Source organism: Bidens hawaiensis, unplaced genomic scaffold (genome assembly GCF_021521415.1).
Source record: "Bidens hawaiensis isolate Kalapana, Puna unplaced genomic scaffold, B.hawaiensis_p1.1 tig00001412_1, whole genome shotgun sequence".
In the NCBI taxonomy this organism is placed as follows: domain Eukaryota; kingdom Viridiplantae; phylum Streptophyta; class Magnoliopsida; order Asterales; family Asteraceae; genus Bidens; species Bidens hawaiensis.
In genome coordinates, this window is record NW_027491079.1 from 3,064,114 (window position 1) to 3,081,516 (window position 17,403).

The 17,403-nt window shown below is 42.6% G+C and overlaps 1 protein-coding gene across 1 annotated transcript; it reads left to right on the forward strand.

Moving 5' to 3' along the window:
* The first annotated feature begins 188 nt into the window (after positions 1-188).
* LOC143574522 (phospholipase A1-Igamma3, chloroplastic-like) lies at positions 189-12,502 on the forward strand. The gene is made up of 3 exons (XM_077059123.1): positions 189-575; positions 10,903-11,252; positions 11,904-12,502. Exons 1-3 carry the CDS (start codon positions 272-274, stop codon positions 12,441-12,443), a joined length of 1,194 nt encoding a protein of 397 aa, XP_076915238.1. The 5' UTR covers positions 189-271; the 3' UTR covers positions 12,444-12,502.
* The last annotated feature ends 4,901 nt before the right edge of the window (positions 12,503-17,403 follow it).

Sequence of the window (17,403 nt, forward strand, 5' to 3'; positions counted from 1 at the left end):
CCTTCTCCAAACCACAAAACCCTAAAACTCAAACTCAACTTCTATAACAAATCCAACTCACCAAACCCCATAACTTGCTCATCTCTCCCAATCTTAACTCCAGAACCAAACATCCAAGATTCCAAAAAAGATGAAAATGAAAACAACTTTCCACTCTTTCAAGAAGATCATAGACCCCTTAACCAAATCTGGCCGGAAATCCAAGGCTCCGGCAACTGGACCGGCTTGTTAGACCCCATGAACTCCCACCTCCGCCGTGAAATAATTCGCTATGGCGAGTTCGCTCAAGCGTGCTACGACTCATTTGACTTCGACCCGCGATCCAAATATTGTGGAACTTGTAAATACCAAGGTGCCCATTTTTTTTGAAAAACTTGGTATGGGTGATTATGGATATAGTATTAGTCGTTATCTTTATGCAACTTCCAACATCAATCTTCCAAATTTCTTCCAAAGATCGAAACTTTCAAGTGTTTGGAGCCAACATGCTAACTGGATGGGCTATGTTGCCGTTTCCACCGATGAAAACGAAGTCAGGCGGTTGGGCCGACGGAATATTGTCATCGCTTGGCGAGGTAATCAAGAACGAATTGATATAATTCACTAAAACGGAACACACATACAAAATGAATATTGAGCAGTATTGCAAAACTCACTAGGTGGTCCCTAGACGGCCGACCCTCTTGTATTGAGTACTTGGCTTGTACTCGGACATGATAAATATAACATAAAATAATTATTGGATATTATATACATGTTAAGACAAGCATAATTCATATGAAAAAAAAACATAATTCAAAAAATTCATGTTTTGTTGTTATTTTTAATTTTTTACTTAAAAAAAGAAAAAAAATTGGTGGCCGAGTACTCCGACTTTTAACCAAGTTGGACCTTGGCGAGTAATGGTGCCGAATTGGGAAAATGCGGTAAGGTTGATGTCCGAGGACCTTGGAATCGCCGATTCCAAGGCCTTGGAATCCGACTTTTACAACACTGTTATTGAATATATAACTCTCTTTCGTTTTGCTCTGATAGCAATTCAGGAACAAATTGTTATAACTTACCAAAACACAAACCCACACGAAACGAATATTGAATAACTATTAGTATATAGATAAAATATAACTTTATACTTAACTCGTGTCTTACTTGATAAATCTTAACTCGGTTGCTCCTAATTGTTACGTTAACTCTAATTTAGCTAACAAGAAACCTAATATATAACATTAACCTGACCATTAAGTACCTGAAGAGGTAGGTCCCAGCAGAGCCCAGTTGGACCCGCAAGACTCACCTCAAAGAGAGACGTCTGCGCAGTTGAACCCGCAAGACTCACCTGCAACAGGGACGTCTGCGCAAAGGCTAAACTCGCAAAGACTCACCTTGAAGAGAGACGTCTGCGCAGAAACCAACTGGATCCGCAGGACCCACCATGCTCAGAGACGTGACGTCCTTACGCGTAGTACACAAGCTGTTCCCGCAGGAAAAGCCTCCCAATGGTCGACGTACTCCACCTGTTCCCGCAGCAACGGATACTAGCCATCAGGGAAGGCTACCCGCGCAGCAAGGCTACACGCACAAGGCACTTAACTCTTAAATAATTCAGTAATGTCACCTGAAGAATGAGTGAGCAAGCCGGGAACACTCCCGCACAAAGCCGGGAAAACTCCCGCCCAAATGAGCCAGTCCGTACGATACTGGAGGATCTTTTGTACTGTACCTGACGAGGTATGGACAAAAGATCTGACCAAAGATACGACAGCTCACTGACAACAGTATGACGAGCAGCACGCTCTTGTACTGTATGTCACTATCAGCCGCTGCCTACTCACCAACCTGTCGGAGGACGTGCATAGCCTGCAGTTGGTGGAACAGGAATAGTACACAGCCGGCCTGGTCACTATCAGCCGCTGCCTACCCACCAACCACCAGCATGGCACGTGCGTAGCCCACAGTTGGCAGAGCAGGAATACTATTCAGCCGGCTGTACCTGCTTGGAAACCTACCTTCGGCTATAAATACTCCAACACCTTGGAACGGTATTATCATCTCATCTCATACCATCATATATGCTCTAGTCATTTCTCTTAATATACACTTATATTCAAGAGCAATCTAGTCTGATTCTCACGCCAGAGGGTGGTCACAAGGAGGTACCCCCCCTTCTCAGTGACGAGCTCACGGTGTCTGTTTTGCAGGTCATCTGAAGAACCATCTTTGCCGGACCTAACCCCTCGTGGGAAACATCTATTTAACTCCCAGATTATCCGAAATCTACCCGGGGTCAATTAGTGTTTCTTCATTGGCGTCATCCGTGCATAAAAGCTAGAACTAATTTTCTCAGTTTTTTCAAAACCTCCGAAAAGATGGTTAACGTTACTCCGGTCCCAAGGTCAGGGAGTAACCAAGAAACCCCGGTAACTACAACCCCAACTACTGGGAGGAACACCGGCCAGTACACAAATTTTACGAACACTACCCCGGTTACTCAAGCCGGGGCAAGTGCAGTAAATTTTACGAACACTACCCCGGTTACCCGAGCCGGGGCAAGTGCAGTAAACAATCCTCCCCTGGGATTCATTGATACCCAGGTGGAAAGACAACATACGAGGCCCCCCCCCCCCCCGCCAAACACTCGAACAAGTTAAAGCGTGGGCGGAAAAACGTCAAAGGGAATTCCAAGCTGAGTTGGATGAACGCTTACGTTCACTCCAACAGGCTGACGAATTCGGAAGCACTCGACAGCAGCTCAACACGAGCAGTGAGTACGAGTACTCGGACGATGATCGGGAGGAATCCGACACCGACGTAAACCCTCGCCACAGGGCAAAAGGGAAGCGTAAGGAAACGAACTTCCAACCGAGAAGGCATTTCGGAGAAACCTATAAACCAAGGAATGCGGCGGGAAACCCGCGTGACTTCTCCAAAACCTTCAGACCAACTGCTGCAAATGCGGGAACGTCCAAATTTGCAAGGGACATTGCGGAAGCAATCGCCCCGAAAAGTGCCAAAAAATATCCAATATAGGCACATATGATGGTATATCTGACCCAGACGATCATTTGAACAGATTCATAGCGGGGCCAACCGTCAGCAATTGGACGGAACCCACGTGGTGTTATATGTTCCAGATGACGCTGGTTGGAGCAGCCTGAGCGTGGTTTGACCGTCTACCGGTCCACCACATCTACGATTGGGCAGACTTCCAACAGAAGTTCAGCCAACACTTCAGTCAACAAAGAAAGTACATTGAAGAGCAATGGACAATCCTCAACTGCATCCGAGAGGAAGATGAGTCTTTACTAGACTTCATCACGCGCTTCAATTCAAAGAAGCTAAGTCTGGGCAGTATTAGCGAAGATCTTGTTCGCGCTGCTTTCATCCAGGGCGCGAAAGACCGTGAGCTCATCTGCACCTTAACGGGTAAAGATGGCATGCCATCCATATGGGATGCCATCATGACAGCAGCTAAACGCTTCGCGGAAACGGAAAAGCAACTGGGTAGAGATCTTCCCCAGAGCACAAACCTCTACACCCAGAAAACAAGAGAAAACAATGTCCTTACCGCCCGACTAAACAAAAAGAGGAAGCTAGGTATTTGGCAGTCAAGGGTAAACTTCGATACCTCATCTGGCTCGCACCCTCGGTTAGGCGGAAAGGACAACAGGCAGTCGTCGAACTGGAACCCCCGGTGGACGCCGCTCACCAAAAGCGTCACCGAGATTTTCGACACCGAGAGGCTCCCATGGCCAAAGGCTCCAATAATCCGAGAGCGTCACAACGCTGATCAGAGCAAATTCTGTGACTTCCACAGGACAACAGGCCACACCACCGACGAATGCATAGACTTGAAGGACATCATCGAGACATTCGTCAGAAATGGAGAACTCGCACACCTCGTGGCGTAAAGGATGCTGAGCAGGCCAACGCGTGTATAACCCCAGTTGGGAAAAACACTAAAATGCAGCTACAATGTTGGAGACTACATACTGCGTAAACAACGAGATTCCGAACCAAGTGCATATCGGCTCGATGGCACTCCCATCCAAACAACATGGAAGGGAGATCAATTACACAGTCTGCATGTAGATCAATTCCAAACTTGTAAAAGAAAAGGCCCAGAGCCACTTCTAATGGAAATGATTCTCCTTATCACATTGACGCTGATAATCTTACATTTATACTTATGAACTTTCCACACTGATATGCTGGTCTTCACCGCATACATAAGTGGGGAAGTAAGTCGTTGCGTGTGGAAAGCGGCAAAACCCGCACAAACACAAAAAACGGCCAACCTTCACGCAGGTCAGTTATAGGTAAAGTTGGGTCATCCCACTAAATGAAAGTACCGGTCCTACCCGCACAAATCATGATAGAGGAAACCGAACTAACCTATTGACAACCGCGCGTCGAACGGTTAATTTATTCAAAACACTGATATGCCGGTCTTCACCGCATACATAAGTGGGGAAGTAAGTCGTTGCGTGTGGAAGGCGGCAAAACCCGCATAAACACAAAAAACGGCAAACCTTCACGCAGGTCAGTCATAGGTGAAGTTCGGTCATCCCACTAAATGAAAGTGCCGGTCCTACCCGCACAAATCATGATAGAGGAAACCGAACTAACCTATTGACAACCGCGCGTCGAACGGTTAATTTATTCAAAACACTGATATGCCGGTATTCACCGCATAAATAAGTGTGAAAAGTCGTTGCGTGTGGAAGGCGGCAAAACCCGCATAAACACAAAAAACGGCAAGAATTTCTAAGGAAAAGATGAGGAAAACCTTCACGCAGGTCAGTCATAGGTAAAGTTTGGTCATCCTACTAAATGCAAGTGACGGTCTTACCCACACAATCATGATAGAGGAAACTGAACATTAACCTATTGACAACCGCGCGTCGAAAGGTTAACTTATTCAGAACACTTAGAAAATCTCTTAAGGAAAAAATGAGGAAAACCTCCACGCAGGTCAGTCATAGGTGAAGTTCGGTCATCCCACTAAATGAAAGTGCCGGTCCTACCCGCACAATCACGAAAGAGGTAGCAAAACTTTAACCTATTATCTGCCACGTTGAAAGGTTAACTTATCCAAAGTACTTAAGAAATTGCTAAGTTAAACTAAAGTATGCACAAGCGAATCATATATTGTTTATGCGGCAAAACAAGTGCCAAATTAAACTATAATATGCATGAGCAAGTCGTATAACGTTTATAAAGCAAGAGTGACGGTCCTACCCGCACAAAAGATTTATATTCCATAAAAATTCAACTGTTACAAGAATGGCCGGGTATCTACCCGCCTACAAGAATATAAATCTATACAAAGACGTAAATATATCCTAACAGTGGGAAAGGATTTAAAAGATCAAGCTTCAGGGCCACTCCCTCCAAACCCACTTGTACCCGCACCATCAGTTGGCTGTGGCGGTTCAAGGAAGGTCTTGAGAATGGTTAGCCCATCATCAGCAGCAGCAACTTCGTTCACCTTCTCCACCACCGGGTGCGGGAAGGCGGCATACTGGTTCACTGCTTGGTCATATACAGCTTCAGTATCCACATCATATAAAGGGAAGTTGGAAGGCGGGATGCCCTTCTCAACGAACCCTAGACCAAGCAGGAAGCCAGCCTTTTCCCCATCCTCATGAGAAGCGTTGAGGGCTGCGCTCATGGCATCGTCATATGATGTGTCCGTGAAGACCCGATGCACAACCTACAAAACAAAAATACAAGTATCAAAACCTTGTCTAAGTACAAAGAAAAGCGTAAAGATATTATGAAGCTATGCATACCTGCGACAACGCTTCTCGTTGAAGCCATTCCTTGGTAACCAGAGCCTCCTGGAGGGCAGCTTGAGCTTCATTACGGGCGCGTTCGGCTTCGTTCTTTGTAAGGTTGGCAAGCAACACATCTTTGGCTGCAGCCTCTTCGACGCCCTTTAGCTTACGCTCACTGTGGTCAAGCACCCCCCTCTGGTCCAAGATCTCTTGGAGCTTCTTGGCATCTTCCATGGCCAAGGCATCATGAGCCTGCTGGAGCCTCTCTAATTTGGCTTTGAGCTCCTCATTCTCAGTGCGTAGAGGCTCAGCAACAGCTTCAGCCTTAGTGGCCCTCTCAGTTGCGTTCCGTGCAGTTTCCTTAGCCAACCGAAGCTGTTCATTAACAGCTTGGGTAGCCTTGGAACGGGCCTCGAGACGGGCCAGAACTTCAACCTCGAGGGCCTTGAAGGCCTTCTCCTTCTCCGCAGCAACGGCGGAGAGTCTCCTGTTCTCCTCCCGGATTGCCCGCGTCTGAGCTACTTCTTGGATACGAGCCGCCTTTAACTTGTCGTTTTCACAACAAAGCAGCTCGACTCGCGGCTGCATCCGGGCAAGGAGAATTCGAAGCTCGTTTGTCAGCCTACCCTCTTGGTAGCTCGACATAGCTTCTCCCAGTGCACCACTGGGAGCGGCTTGGCGCGCCCACTCGACGCAATCCACAGCCGTCCGAATGGTGGTTCCCCGGCGGATGTTCCACCGCGGAACAAACACCTCATTCGAACCCGACACTGCAAAAACAAAAAGCAGTTAGGAAAAGATGATAAAAAACAAAAATATATATAAAAAGGCCAAAAATAACCCTACACACCTGTAGGGTCGACAGTAGGCCGGTAGCCGCCAAACCCATCACCCGAACCTAACGGATATCCATCCAAGAGGTTAGGCAGATGGGAAGGAGGCAGAGATTGGCTTGAAGCCCCGAACATACCTGCTGAACCGGCCGGGGACGAGGTAGTCGCCGGCGCCGGAGGCACGGTCGAAGCCGCTGCGGTAGAGACCATCGGAAGTGAACTCACTGGAGGTGAACTCACAACCGTGGCCGCCGCTGCGGAAGAACCCGCAGAAAATATCACCGCCGGCTCAGTGAAGGATTCCGTGAAGATCGCACTGACAGCCGGCGGGGATGATGTTACAGTTGGAACAGTTGCCTCAACCGAGTGAACAACTGAACCAACACTTGAAGCAGGCGCAGTCGCCTGGGTCATCGCCTCGGGTAGGTTGACCAAACCTACCGTCATGGGTCCAGAGGTGCTCCTCCCCGCTCCACCCTGGAATGCAGTTGCATCCACGCCTGCATGAAGACAAGATAGTTAAATATAATGGCGGAAGGATATGCAGTTAAAGTAAATGAAAATTATACTTACGAGTTCTCTTCAGCTTGAAGGTTCTGATAGGCGGGGACGAACCCGATGGAGCCGGCCTCTTCACGCCGCTCGCCGTCGTACTAGGCTGCCCGGAGGTGACAGCTGTCTCAACCTCCGGAACAGTGGTCTCGTCACCACCAGGGTTCCCCGCCACCTCTTCACTCTCGGTCTCTGACTCTGACCGATTCCCCTGATCGGCAGTAGAGACAACCTTCGCCTTACTCTTCCCGCCAGTAGCCTTCTTCTTCCGCGTGAAGAAAGAACCATCTGCGGATTCCTCATCAGAAGATGACAAAATTAGAGGAATTCCAGCAGAGGTTTGAGCATTGACAGGGCGAGGGTTAAATAACTCCTTACCTGGCCGCGTGGCGCTCAGAATCGGGTGGCCCGGCTGGTAGACCTCCACAAACCGATCCGCCGTTTGCTCCAAGATGGGCAACTCGTTCTCATCAAGAGCACGGGTACCCATCCGAGCGGGACCACCAGCCTCCCGCGGATGCAGGAGCGATTGTAGGTCGTTTCCATCTTAAAACAAAGAAACAGTTAGAAGAAAACTTTAAATCAGCAAAGAAGATGAAGCATACCGTAAGGGATAGAGTTCAAACCGTATTCAAGGACGATGGGAACCTGTGGCGCCTCCGCCCCAGCATCTTTCCACACCCGGCTCATCCCGAGCATCACCATCCCGGACTCCGCAAAGCGGTAAACCGGAGACTGGACTCGGGATATCTTGGAGAATCATTCCGCCTCCTCATAGTTGAAGGCGTGAAGGTTCGGGAGAGCTCTCCCGTTCTTGAACGTCATCGCTATGGGGACGACGCGAGCGGAGATATAGAAGAACTCCCGCTTCCAAGACCGAAGACTGCGCTCGGTAGCGCATAACTTCAAACCCTTGATCCGAGTGACCAAGGTATACCACCCCTGGATGCACCTCCCGGAATAGAAGGTCATCAGGCGATCGACATGGGGCTCCACGCCCAGAATGAGGCACACCCATTCAAAATGGCGAATCTTGGCGATCGCCATTGGGTGTACCTCCGTCAGATGTACACCGTGTCTCTCCAAAACACGGTACACAAACTTCGTCAATGGGAACCTGAGATTCCCATAAACGAAGAATGCGGCATACACCCCTATCTTGCCCTTGGGGGCATCGTACACCGTCTGATGAGGCTTAGGAAACTCAGGCTCGAAAGGCTCGAGCATGAACTTCCTAACAATGTACTAGTACAGGTCGACGGTAAGAGCACACTGGCACTCACCAGCAGTACTCTTATCGTCCTTATCAGAAGTAGACGACGGATTCTCGGCATACACGTCAGACTCCTCGGCGGTAGCCTCAAGATCATGAACGGAAGACATGTTTTGAATGAAAAGAACGATTTCAGGAGAATGCTCGACAGAAAAGTTAGAGTATTCGCCGGAAATCGTTTAGAAGAATAAGAGAGGTGAAACTGTGAGTTGAGATGCAACCTCTCCTCCCTTTATATACTCATCGCAATGAATGCGATGAATTTAATGCGGAAGAGAGAGGAAAACGCAGGTGCAATGAAACTATGACACGTGGAATATGCAAGCTGGCAACAACTGTTGACAGGACGCGTGCCGTAAACTTCGTGGCCACGAGCCCGAAAACTCGCGCCCACGCGCCTGAAAAAGCGTCTGGAATGACCATATACTGTCACGTCGCCATTACTTCCTGCACGTCCTGAAACTGTCAGAAGAAACCGTCGGACGACGTTTCAACAGTCTGGACTGTTCTTATCCTTTCACCAACTCTTCAAATTTCAAAAAGATTCAAAAAGATTCAAAAAAGATTCAAAAGTAAGCGGGACTATACCCCTTACCTTGGCAACCAAGTAACTATAAGACAGGTGCGAGTACAGTGTTAAGGCAAAACCCTTCACATACTTAGCACCTGCAGGGAATTGAAGCCAAGAATACCTCGGCAACCAAGTAACTATAAGACGGGTGCGGGTACAGTGTCAAGGCAAAACCCTTCACATACTTAGCACCCGCAGGGAATTGAAGCCATGAATACCTTGGAAGTAAAGTAACTATAAGACGAGTGCGGGTACAGTGTCAAGGCGAAACCCTTCACATACCTAGCACTCCGCAGGGAATTGAAACCAAGAAGGATCTTCTGGGCCATGCTTGCGGAAACGGGAATAACATCCCCGCATAGCGGGAACGTCGAGAACTAGATTGTTGGAAGCTCCAAGATGGAATTGGTTGTTTTAACATAATTGATCACTATGTTCAAAACTACCAAAACCTCATGGAGAATCTACACAAGTGGAACTCAACGCTCCTGACTTGCGAGGAGGTTACAGACCTACCCGCATCATACCCAAAGATCAAGCATAAAAGTCGGGAATTTCTGCACGTGACATTAGGACTTCCGCGGGAAGAATCCCCATGGAAAACCTTAAAACTAAACCCTTTTCAAAACCCTTTGCTTAAGTCCAAAAGTTCACCTCACTTATTAACAATTCATGAGAAGAACATTGGACTGGGGGGACTTGAAGAGGTAGGTCCCAGCAGAGCCCAGTTGGACCCGCAAGACTCACCTCAAAGAGAGACGTCTGCGCAGTTGAACCCGCAAGACTCACCTGCAACATGGACGTCTGCGCAAAGGCTAAACTCGCAAAGACTCACCTTGAAGAGAGACGTCTGCGCAGAAACCAACTGGATCCGCAGGACCCACCATGCTCAGAGACGTGACGTCCTTACGCGCAGTACGCAAGCTGTTCCCGCAGGAAAAGCCTCCCAATGGTCGACGTACTCCGCCTGTTCCCGCAGCAACGGATACTAGCCATCAGGGAAGGCTACCCGCGCAGCAAGGCTACACGCACAAGGCACTTAACTCTTAAATAATTTAGTAATGTCACCTGAAGAATGAGTGAGCAAGCCGGGAACACTCCCGCACAAAGCCGGGAACACTCCCGCCCAAATGAGCCAGTCCGTACGATACTGGAGGATCTTTTGTACTGTACCTGACGAGGTATGGACAAAAGATCTGACCAAAGATACGACAGCTCACTGACAACAGTATGACGAGCAGCATGCTCTTGTACTGTATGTCACTATCAGCCGCTGCCTACTCACCAACCTGTCGGAGGACGTGCATAGCCTGCAGTTGGTGGAACAGGAATAGTACACAGCCGGCCTGGTCACTATCAGCCGCTGCCTACCCACCAACCACCAGCATGGCACGTGCGTAGCCCACAGTTGGCAGAGCAGGAATACTATTCAGCCGGCTGTACCTGCTTGGAAACCTACCTTCGGCTATAAATACTCCAACACCTTGGAACGGTATTATCATCTCATCTCATACCATCATATCTGCTCTAGTCATTTCTCTTAATATACACTTATATTCAAGAGCAATCTAGTCTGATTCTCACGCCGGAGGGTGGTCACAAGGAGGTACCCCCCCCCTTCTCAGTGACGAGCTCACGGTGTCTGTTTTGCAGGTCATCTGAAGAACCATCTTTGCCGGACCTAACCCCTCGTGGGAAACATCTATTTAACCCCCAGATTATCCGTAATCTGCCCGGGGTCAATTAGTGTTTCTTCAGTACCCATTAAAAATCCCCTTTAATTATTGGATTGGTCCATTTTCTAGGACCAGACAACAATTGAGCCGATAGATACCGTAATGCTTGATTATTGTTGACAATTAATCTCTCTCTCTAAATACAATATATCCCTAACAGGTACTGTAACATACCTCGAATGGATCCATGATTTGAAAGATATATTGCATCCTGCTCATTTTAGTGATGATCCATCTATTAAAATAGAATCAGGATTCTTTGATTTGTACACTACAAAAGAACATTCATGCCATTATAGCTCGTTTTCGGCTCGTGAACAAATTCTTTCTGAGATCAAGAGAATTAAAGAAAGGTATGATGGTGAAGATCTCAGTATTACGATCACTGGGCACAGTCTTGGAGCAGCACTCGCTTTATTAAGTGCTTACGACATCACTGAGATGAAGTTAAACTTTACAAACACCGGTCAAAAGATACCGATCACAGTGTTCTCCTTTTCCGGTCCAAGGGTACGCTTAGCCAAAAATATACTGGATTATTACCAAAATAAGCATGTTGACCTAAAATAATTTCAAAATAGTCATGCAAAACTTTCTTTACCAAAATTTGCATGACCAATCACATCTTAACACATTAGGCATTAAAGGGGTTAACACGAAATATCATGTAAACTGAGATAGTGAGATGACAAGTCTTATTATGACATGTGTCACGGGCTACAAAGGTGCATAAACGAGGGTTATAGTGTTGTCTTACACTTGTTTTTGATGTTTTTGGGAAGAAAATTTTGTGAAATAATGGTTAGCCTCACTGTATGGGCAACAATGGTTGCTTAGGGTGTGGATGGTGAGGCGATTCTTCGCCTTAGCCTAATTATTTTTACGCACTCATAATTTTCTTTCCCATAAAGTGTTAAAAAAAATGCAGGGCAACATTATTACGTTAAAGCCCATTTGGTGTAGGCACCTCTGTAACACGATAGCCCATTCAATGCCTATTTTAAGAATATATTTGATCAAATATGCCTTTTTTGGAAATTTTTTTTTCCAAATATACTATCTATTATATTTCTTATTACTAAGTTTGTTTGTAGATTTGAATAGTTTTGGATTATATCATTATTTATCATGTCTAATACATAAAAAAATGATTTATTTTAGGTAGGTAACTTGAAGTTCAAAGAACGTTGTGAAAACCTTGGAATTAAGGTTCTACGTGTGGTTAATGTGCATGATAAGGTACCAAAAGTACCTGGGATTTTCGCTAACGAGAAAACAAAACACCAAAAGTACATAGAAGAGAAGATTTCATTCCCATGGAGTTACGCTCATGTTGGAACCGAAATCGAACTAGACCAAAACGATTCACCATTTTTGAAGCGAACAAATGATATTAGTTGTGCTCACAATCTTGAAGCATTGCTGCATTTGGTCGATGGCTATGTTTGTCGAGGATTAGCATTTTGTTCTATGACGAATAGGGATATCGCTCTTGTGAATAAGAGTTGTGATTTTTTGAAGGAGGAGTATGGAGTGCCGGCGTACTGGCGGCAGGATGAGAATAAAGGGATGGTGAGGGGTGGTGATGGGCGGTGGATCTTACCGGAGAGACCGCGGTTGGACTCTCATCCGCCGGATACAGCTTACTACCTTGAACAAGTTCTAAAGTTTGCTGCTAAATCTACTTTGCAAGCACTTTGAGTATTTATGTAATTGTGGTTGTATGCATGAATAATTGTACAATATGAATTTAACGAGTTTTAGTTTTGCACCATAACATATGTCCGTACAAAGATTATAAATATATTTTTTCGTTATTTTTATTATATGGTGAAATATACATTCAAACTCATAAATTTTTAAGTCATAAACGAAGCCACTAGATATCCTAAAATATAACCAAGTTACAAATAGTTAATGTGCTCACTCGGAACTTATAGATCTTGTTACTTTGATGGTGAAGAATGAATATTTTTTCTCTTTATAAGTAGAGTATGTGCTATGGACTTCAATTCATTGAATTTTTGTGTGATGTTGTATTGGGGCAAGTGGAAAACACCATCCTCTATTTCGGGTCCTGTCATTGGCAACAACGGCGTATCTAAATCAAAATTTCAGTGGTAACGTTTAATTTTTTTTACTGTATTTCGTATAATATAAACGAAACCAAAATAGAAACACGATAATAAATAAATTTAAACGCATACCTAATATGCTAATAGATTTCTCTTCTTCATTTTTTGAAAGTTTTTTGCTCAATTGTCACATTTTTACCCAGGCTTATATTTAAAACTATTAAGTGATCCAACATGTTCCTTAAGGCATATGTTTACTCTATTTACAAAAACCTCCAACTACAAAGACCATTCTTCCACCTTGATTACCAACACTTTTATTGAACAAGTAACAACATAAGCAATATGGTTTTTCTTGTTTAGCGATATACTCTAACCAATCATATTTAGCAAACTATTTAACACTAAAACGTTTTCGTCCACTAGAATACTTTGTCCATTTAAAGTCATGTCTTCGTTGTTGAAAAGCCTTTTTAATAGGATACACTCTTCTTATGTCGTTTGTTTGTTTGATTAGGATGATAACTCACCACTAGAAAAAAGACTTTCAATGCACGCATTGCGTGTCATTAAAGGGCACTTATGACACGCAAATGCGTGTCAATGAAGCCCCTAGCAATAGGTTTAGGGCTAAAGTTATCAAAGGCGTTAGGCGCACTCAAGGCGTATAAACCGGATCTAGACCTAGACGTAAAGCGTGAAAAAAAAGAGGGCGTGAGAAAGAAAAGAAACAAACATAATTAAAAGAAATACAATATATTAGTTAATATTATATAATATAAATTAGAACTTTGGTGCCGCCAAGCTCCTTATTGGGCTACTTGGCGGCACCATGTTAGTCAAGGCATTTTGATTTTTTTCCCGTTTTACTTCCGGTACTGTAACGGAAATCGATCTATCGAATATCAATTTTTTTATAGTTTTGGTATCGTAATGAACTTGATGGAAGCCGACCGAATTCACGTAGACTCAACGCGTTTTGTTTTAGTTCTGGTACCGTGATGAATATAACAAAACCGACCGAATGCCAATTTTATTTGTTTTTTTTTGTTTTAGTTCCGGTACAATAACGACGTGACGGAAACCGACCGAATTTGCGTAAACTCATCGACTAAACTTCCAGGTTTGACAACGCTCGGGGTCTAATCAATGTCTGAGTTTTATCGACAACGGCAATCCATTGGTCCACCTCCATTTTCATATACCTTTTGGTTTTATTTTTAGTTTTAGTTATGGTATCATAACGCATGTAACCAAAACCAATTGAATTTGCGTCAAATTAACGCCTCAACGCTCTAGACCGACAACACTTATGTTTTATCACCTCACGAGTTTTACCAACCTGGTTGCGCCAGGTTAACACTAGTTGAATAACTATGTATGAGAATATCATAGTCTCATAACAAGTTCAAATATTAAAAATATAAAAAGAAAAAAAGATTTTTTCCTACTTTAAGAAGTCAAAAGGACTAAATGAGCATATAATTTGATACCAAAGTACACATGCCATACTTTTTGACAGCATACTCATCCTTTACTGTTTATACCCCTCACACTAGTGAGTGGTCCGACATGACGTAGATGTGAAAACATCATCACAGAAGGGTCTTAGTGGAACGTCACCCCGGCCCTCCTCCTTTCACACTGACCGTCCTCACGCTGGTCACGTGAAGCTTCCCTCTCTCAACATACACACACACACACTCTCTCTCTCTCTCTGATTTGGAAGGAAGAAGTGGGTGGTAGACGATGGTGTTTTGAAGGTTGAAGATGAATCAAGCATTTTCTTTTTTACATCTTCTTTCTACTCCATCTTCTTTCGGCCCTTTTCTCCATTGTTCCAGCGAGTTTCAAGCATGTTTTTGCCGACTAAGTATGCAGGAATCCAACCAAAAGTATGCTTGCTTGGTTTAAGGCTATTGAGGAGGGGTAGCACTATATTTTTTAGGAGTAGCAAAATAAAAAAGCGACCAAAAGAAAAGGTAATTTACACATTCGGCTAAAAGTTGAGGGGTAGCGGGTGCTATCCTTGCCCTTAAGGTAGGTTCGCCCCTGATCGGCAAAAAAAGTTGGGGGAAATTTCCATAACTAATTCATCGCCATCTTTATAAAAAGTATAATATTCACAAGTCAAGATATAATGTTTCAATCATAAAGCAAAAGAAAATAAATGCATGATATTCTCATTCGCTTAACATAAGCCAAATCTACTAAGGAACCCCCGTTCGCCAACCTACCCGGAGTATTAGATAAGAACCACCATGTATTCCAACATAAGTTGAAGAATTAGGCGGCGCATGTATGTCCCGTCGGACCATTAATTCGTTTATTCATTTTGTTAGTTTTGACTCCAATAGCGCGTTATTCTTGATTTCAAAGTTTTCATATATTTATCTTGATATACAAGAGTTTATTTTATTTATTTTTTATGTCTTAAAACCCACACAACGAGATAAACCATGTGGGCTATTTGACGATCTAAGTAATTGCGGGTGCACACGTAATTATCAAAGTCCTCGCATGGAAATCATTGAACATACGGCTGTGTGAAAATAATGTAGAACTTAGGATGATTTTTAGACAAAGGTACAAGCTGCAATATAATAAGGACATGGTGGATACACCTCCGATACATCCTATACATAAGTGCCCTTGTTATATTTCTTAATTGTAGAGCCTTTCGGGTCATTTGAAAATCTGTGTTATTTTATATTTTCTTTTATATCTTATGGTTCCACGTAGTGGTTTGTTTCTTTTCCACAATTTTGTTTTTATTCAATTTCAAGACGAAATTTCCAAAAGTTGTGAATATTGCGACATTCGTCAAAATCCATTTCCGAAACCCGATCCGTTTAATCTTTATTGAAATTGGTGTTTTATTTATCATTTCATTTGGTGATATTATACATTGCCTTTGCAATCCCGTGATCATTTCTATACAATTTTATTTTTCATCACCCTTGAAGTATTGCATGGACATTTAAAATATCCATATTATGATCATTTATTCATGAACTTCTCCTATGCAAATCACTAGAATTATTCTTGTATTATTATTATTATTGTTGTTGTTGTTGTTGTTACCATCTTTTCATATATTGTATTTAACTAATAATTAAACTACAATGAACGTTTTAATTAAATAAAATTGACCGAAAGAGTTAAATAATTTGAAAACCTCTTAAATCATTTTGATTTTTGTTTTTATTAACATAATTAAATTCCATAAATTCTATAAACATAACAAGTCTACATGTCACTACAAAAAGAGGACTAATCCTTCATTATTTTCACACCTCAATACATTCTTTTCTTAATATTGAGAACACTAACACGTAAGTTTTACGATTTCATGCATTTTATAGCTTTTGTTTTGATTTTATTTTGAATGTTCATACTAATTAAGTTGTTCTTCATGATCATGGTACTTTTATAATAAAAATCTTATATTTGAGTTTTAAGAATCATAATGATTATGGATTTCCAAGATAACACTTTGATTTTCAAATATTAGATCAAACCTAGTTATTTTACAAGAACAAGCCTAAATATTTAGCTAAATCTTATGATCCTTTGATCGTCATAAACTTATAACCTTTTCTTTTAAATAAGATGATTTATAGAAAATTGTTTTATTTAAATATTTCTTATGATAGAACTAATATACATGATATCTCTAAATAATTAATTGGGTAAATTAATTATTGCTTATTTTTCCTCAACATAAACTAATATGTATAATTTATTTAAAATAATTCATGTAAAACCTTTAAATTAATTAATTAATTATGTTACTCGAATGCGAAACATTTAATCATACATTATCTTTAATCTTGTTATTTAATCTTATATTAATAAGTTATAATTATTTATTTACAAATCATTCTTCAACTAATAAAAATATCAAATGATTTATATAAACTTTAATTCATTTTAGTTAAACTCATTTTAAGTCAAAAATCCTCAAGTCCCAATTTAACGTAGTTTCCTGTTAGTTTAGACCCGTTGTAGAAATATAGCATACGTATTTACTTAATTATTTAGGATAATCCACCGTGATTTTCCGCCTCGTTTGTTCGACTCATTCAAACTATCATCTTCATTTTCGATGTGAGTTTTCATAACCCCTTTTCATACTTTTAACATTTTGGGGTGTAGCAAGTTTCCATTGTTATTTCATGTTCACGTTTGTAAACCAAATTCACTGTGTCTGTTATGTATTTGTTTCATATCATATTGCTTATGAATTATGTGATTACGTGCTATTTGTTTATTGTTTTTATTAGTGGAAGAGACTCATACGCATACAAATAGTGGGAAGGTCCGACGGGACGTACACATGCCCCCAAATTTTCCAACTTATGGTGGTTCTCATCTATACTCCTAGTTGTTTAGTGAACGAGGGTTCGTTAGTAGATTTGGCTTATGTCAAGTGAATGGGAATTTTGCGCTTTTATTTTCTTTTACTTTATGATTGAGACGCTGCATCTTGACACGTGAATTCTGATTTCATATTATATCATATATAAACCTTATAAACTCTCATCAACATTTTGTTGACAAAAATATATTATTTTAAACGTGTT

Excerpts from the sequence above, each read along its gene's own strand:
- LOC143574522 (XM_077059123.1), top strand. The coding sequence starts at position 272 with ATGGCGAGTTCGCTCAAGCGTGCTACGACTCATTTGACTTCGACCCGC. Across the intron at positions 576-10,902 it reads TATTGTCATCGCTTGGCGAG|GTACTGTAACATACCTCGAA; the intron begins GTAATCAAGAAC and ends TATCCCTAACAG. Across the intron at positions 11,253-11,903 it reads TCTCCTTTTCCGGTCCAAGG|GTAGGTAACTTGAAGTTCAA; the intron begins GTACGCTTAGCC and ends GATTTATTTTAG.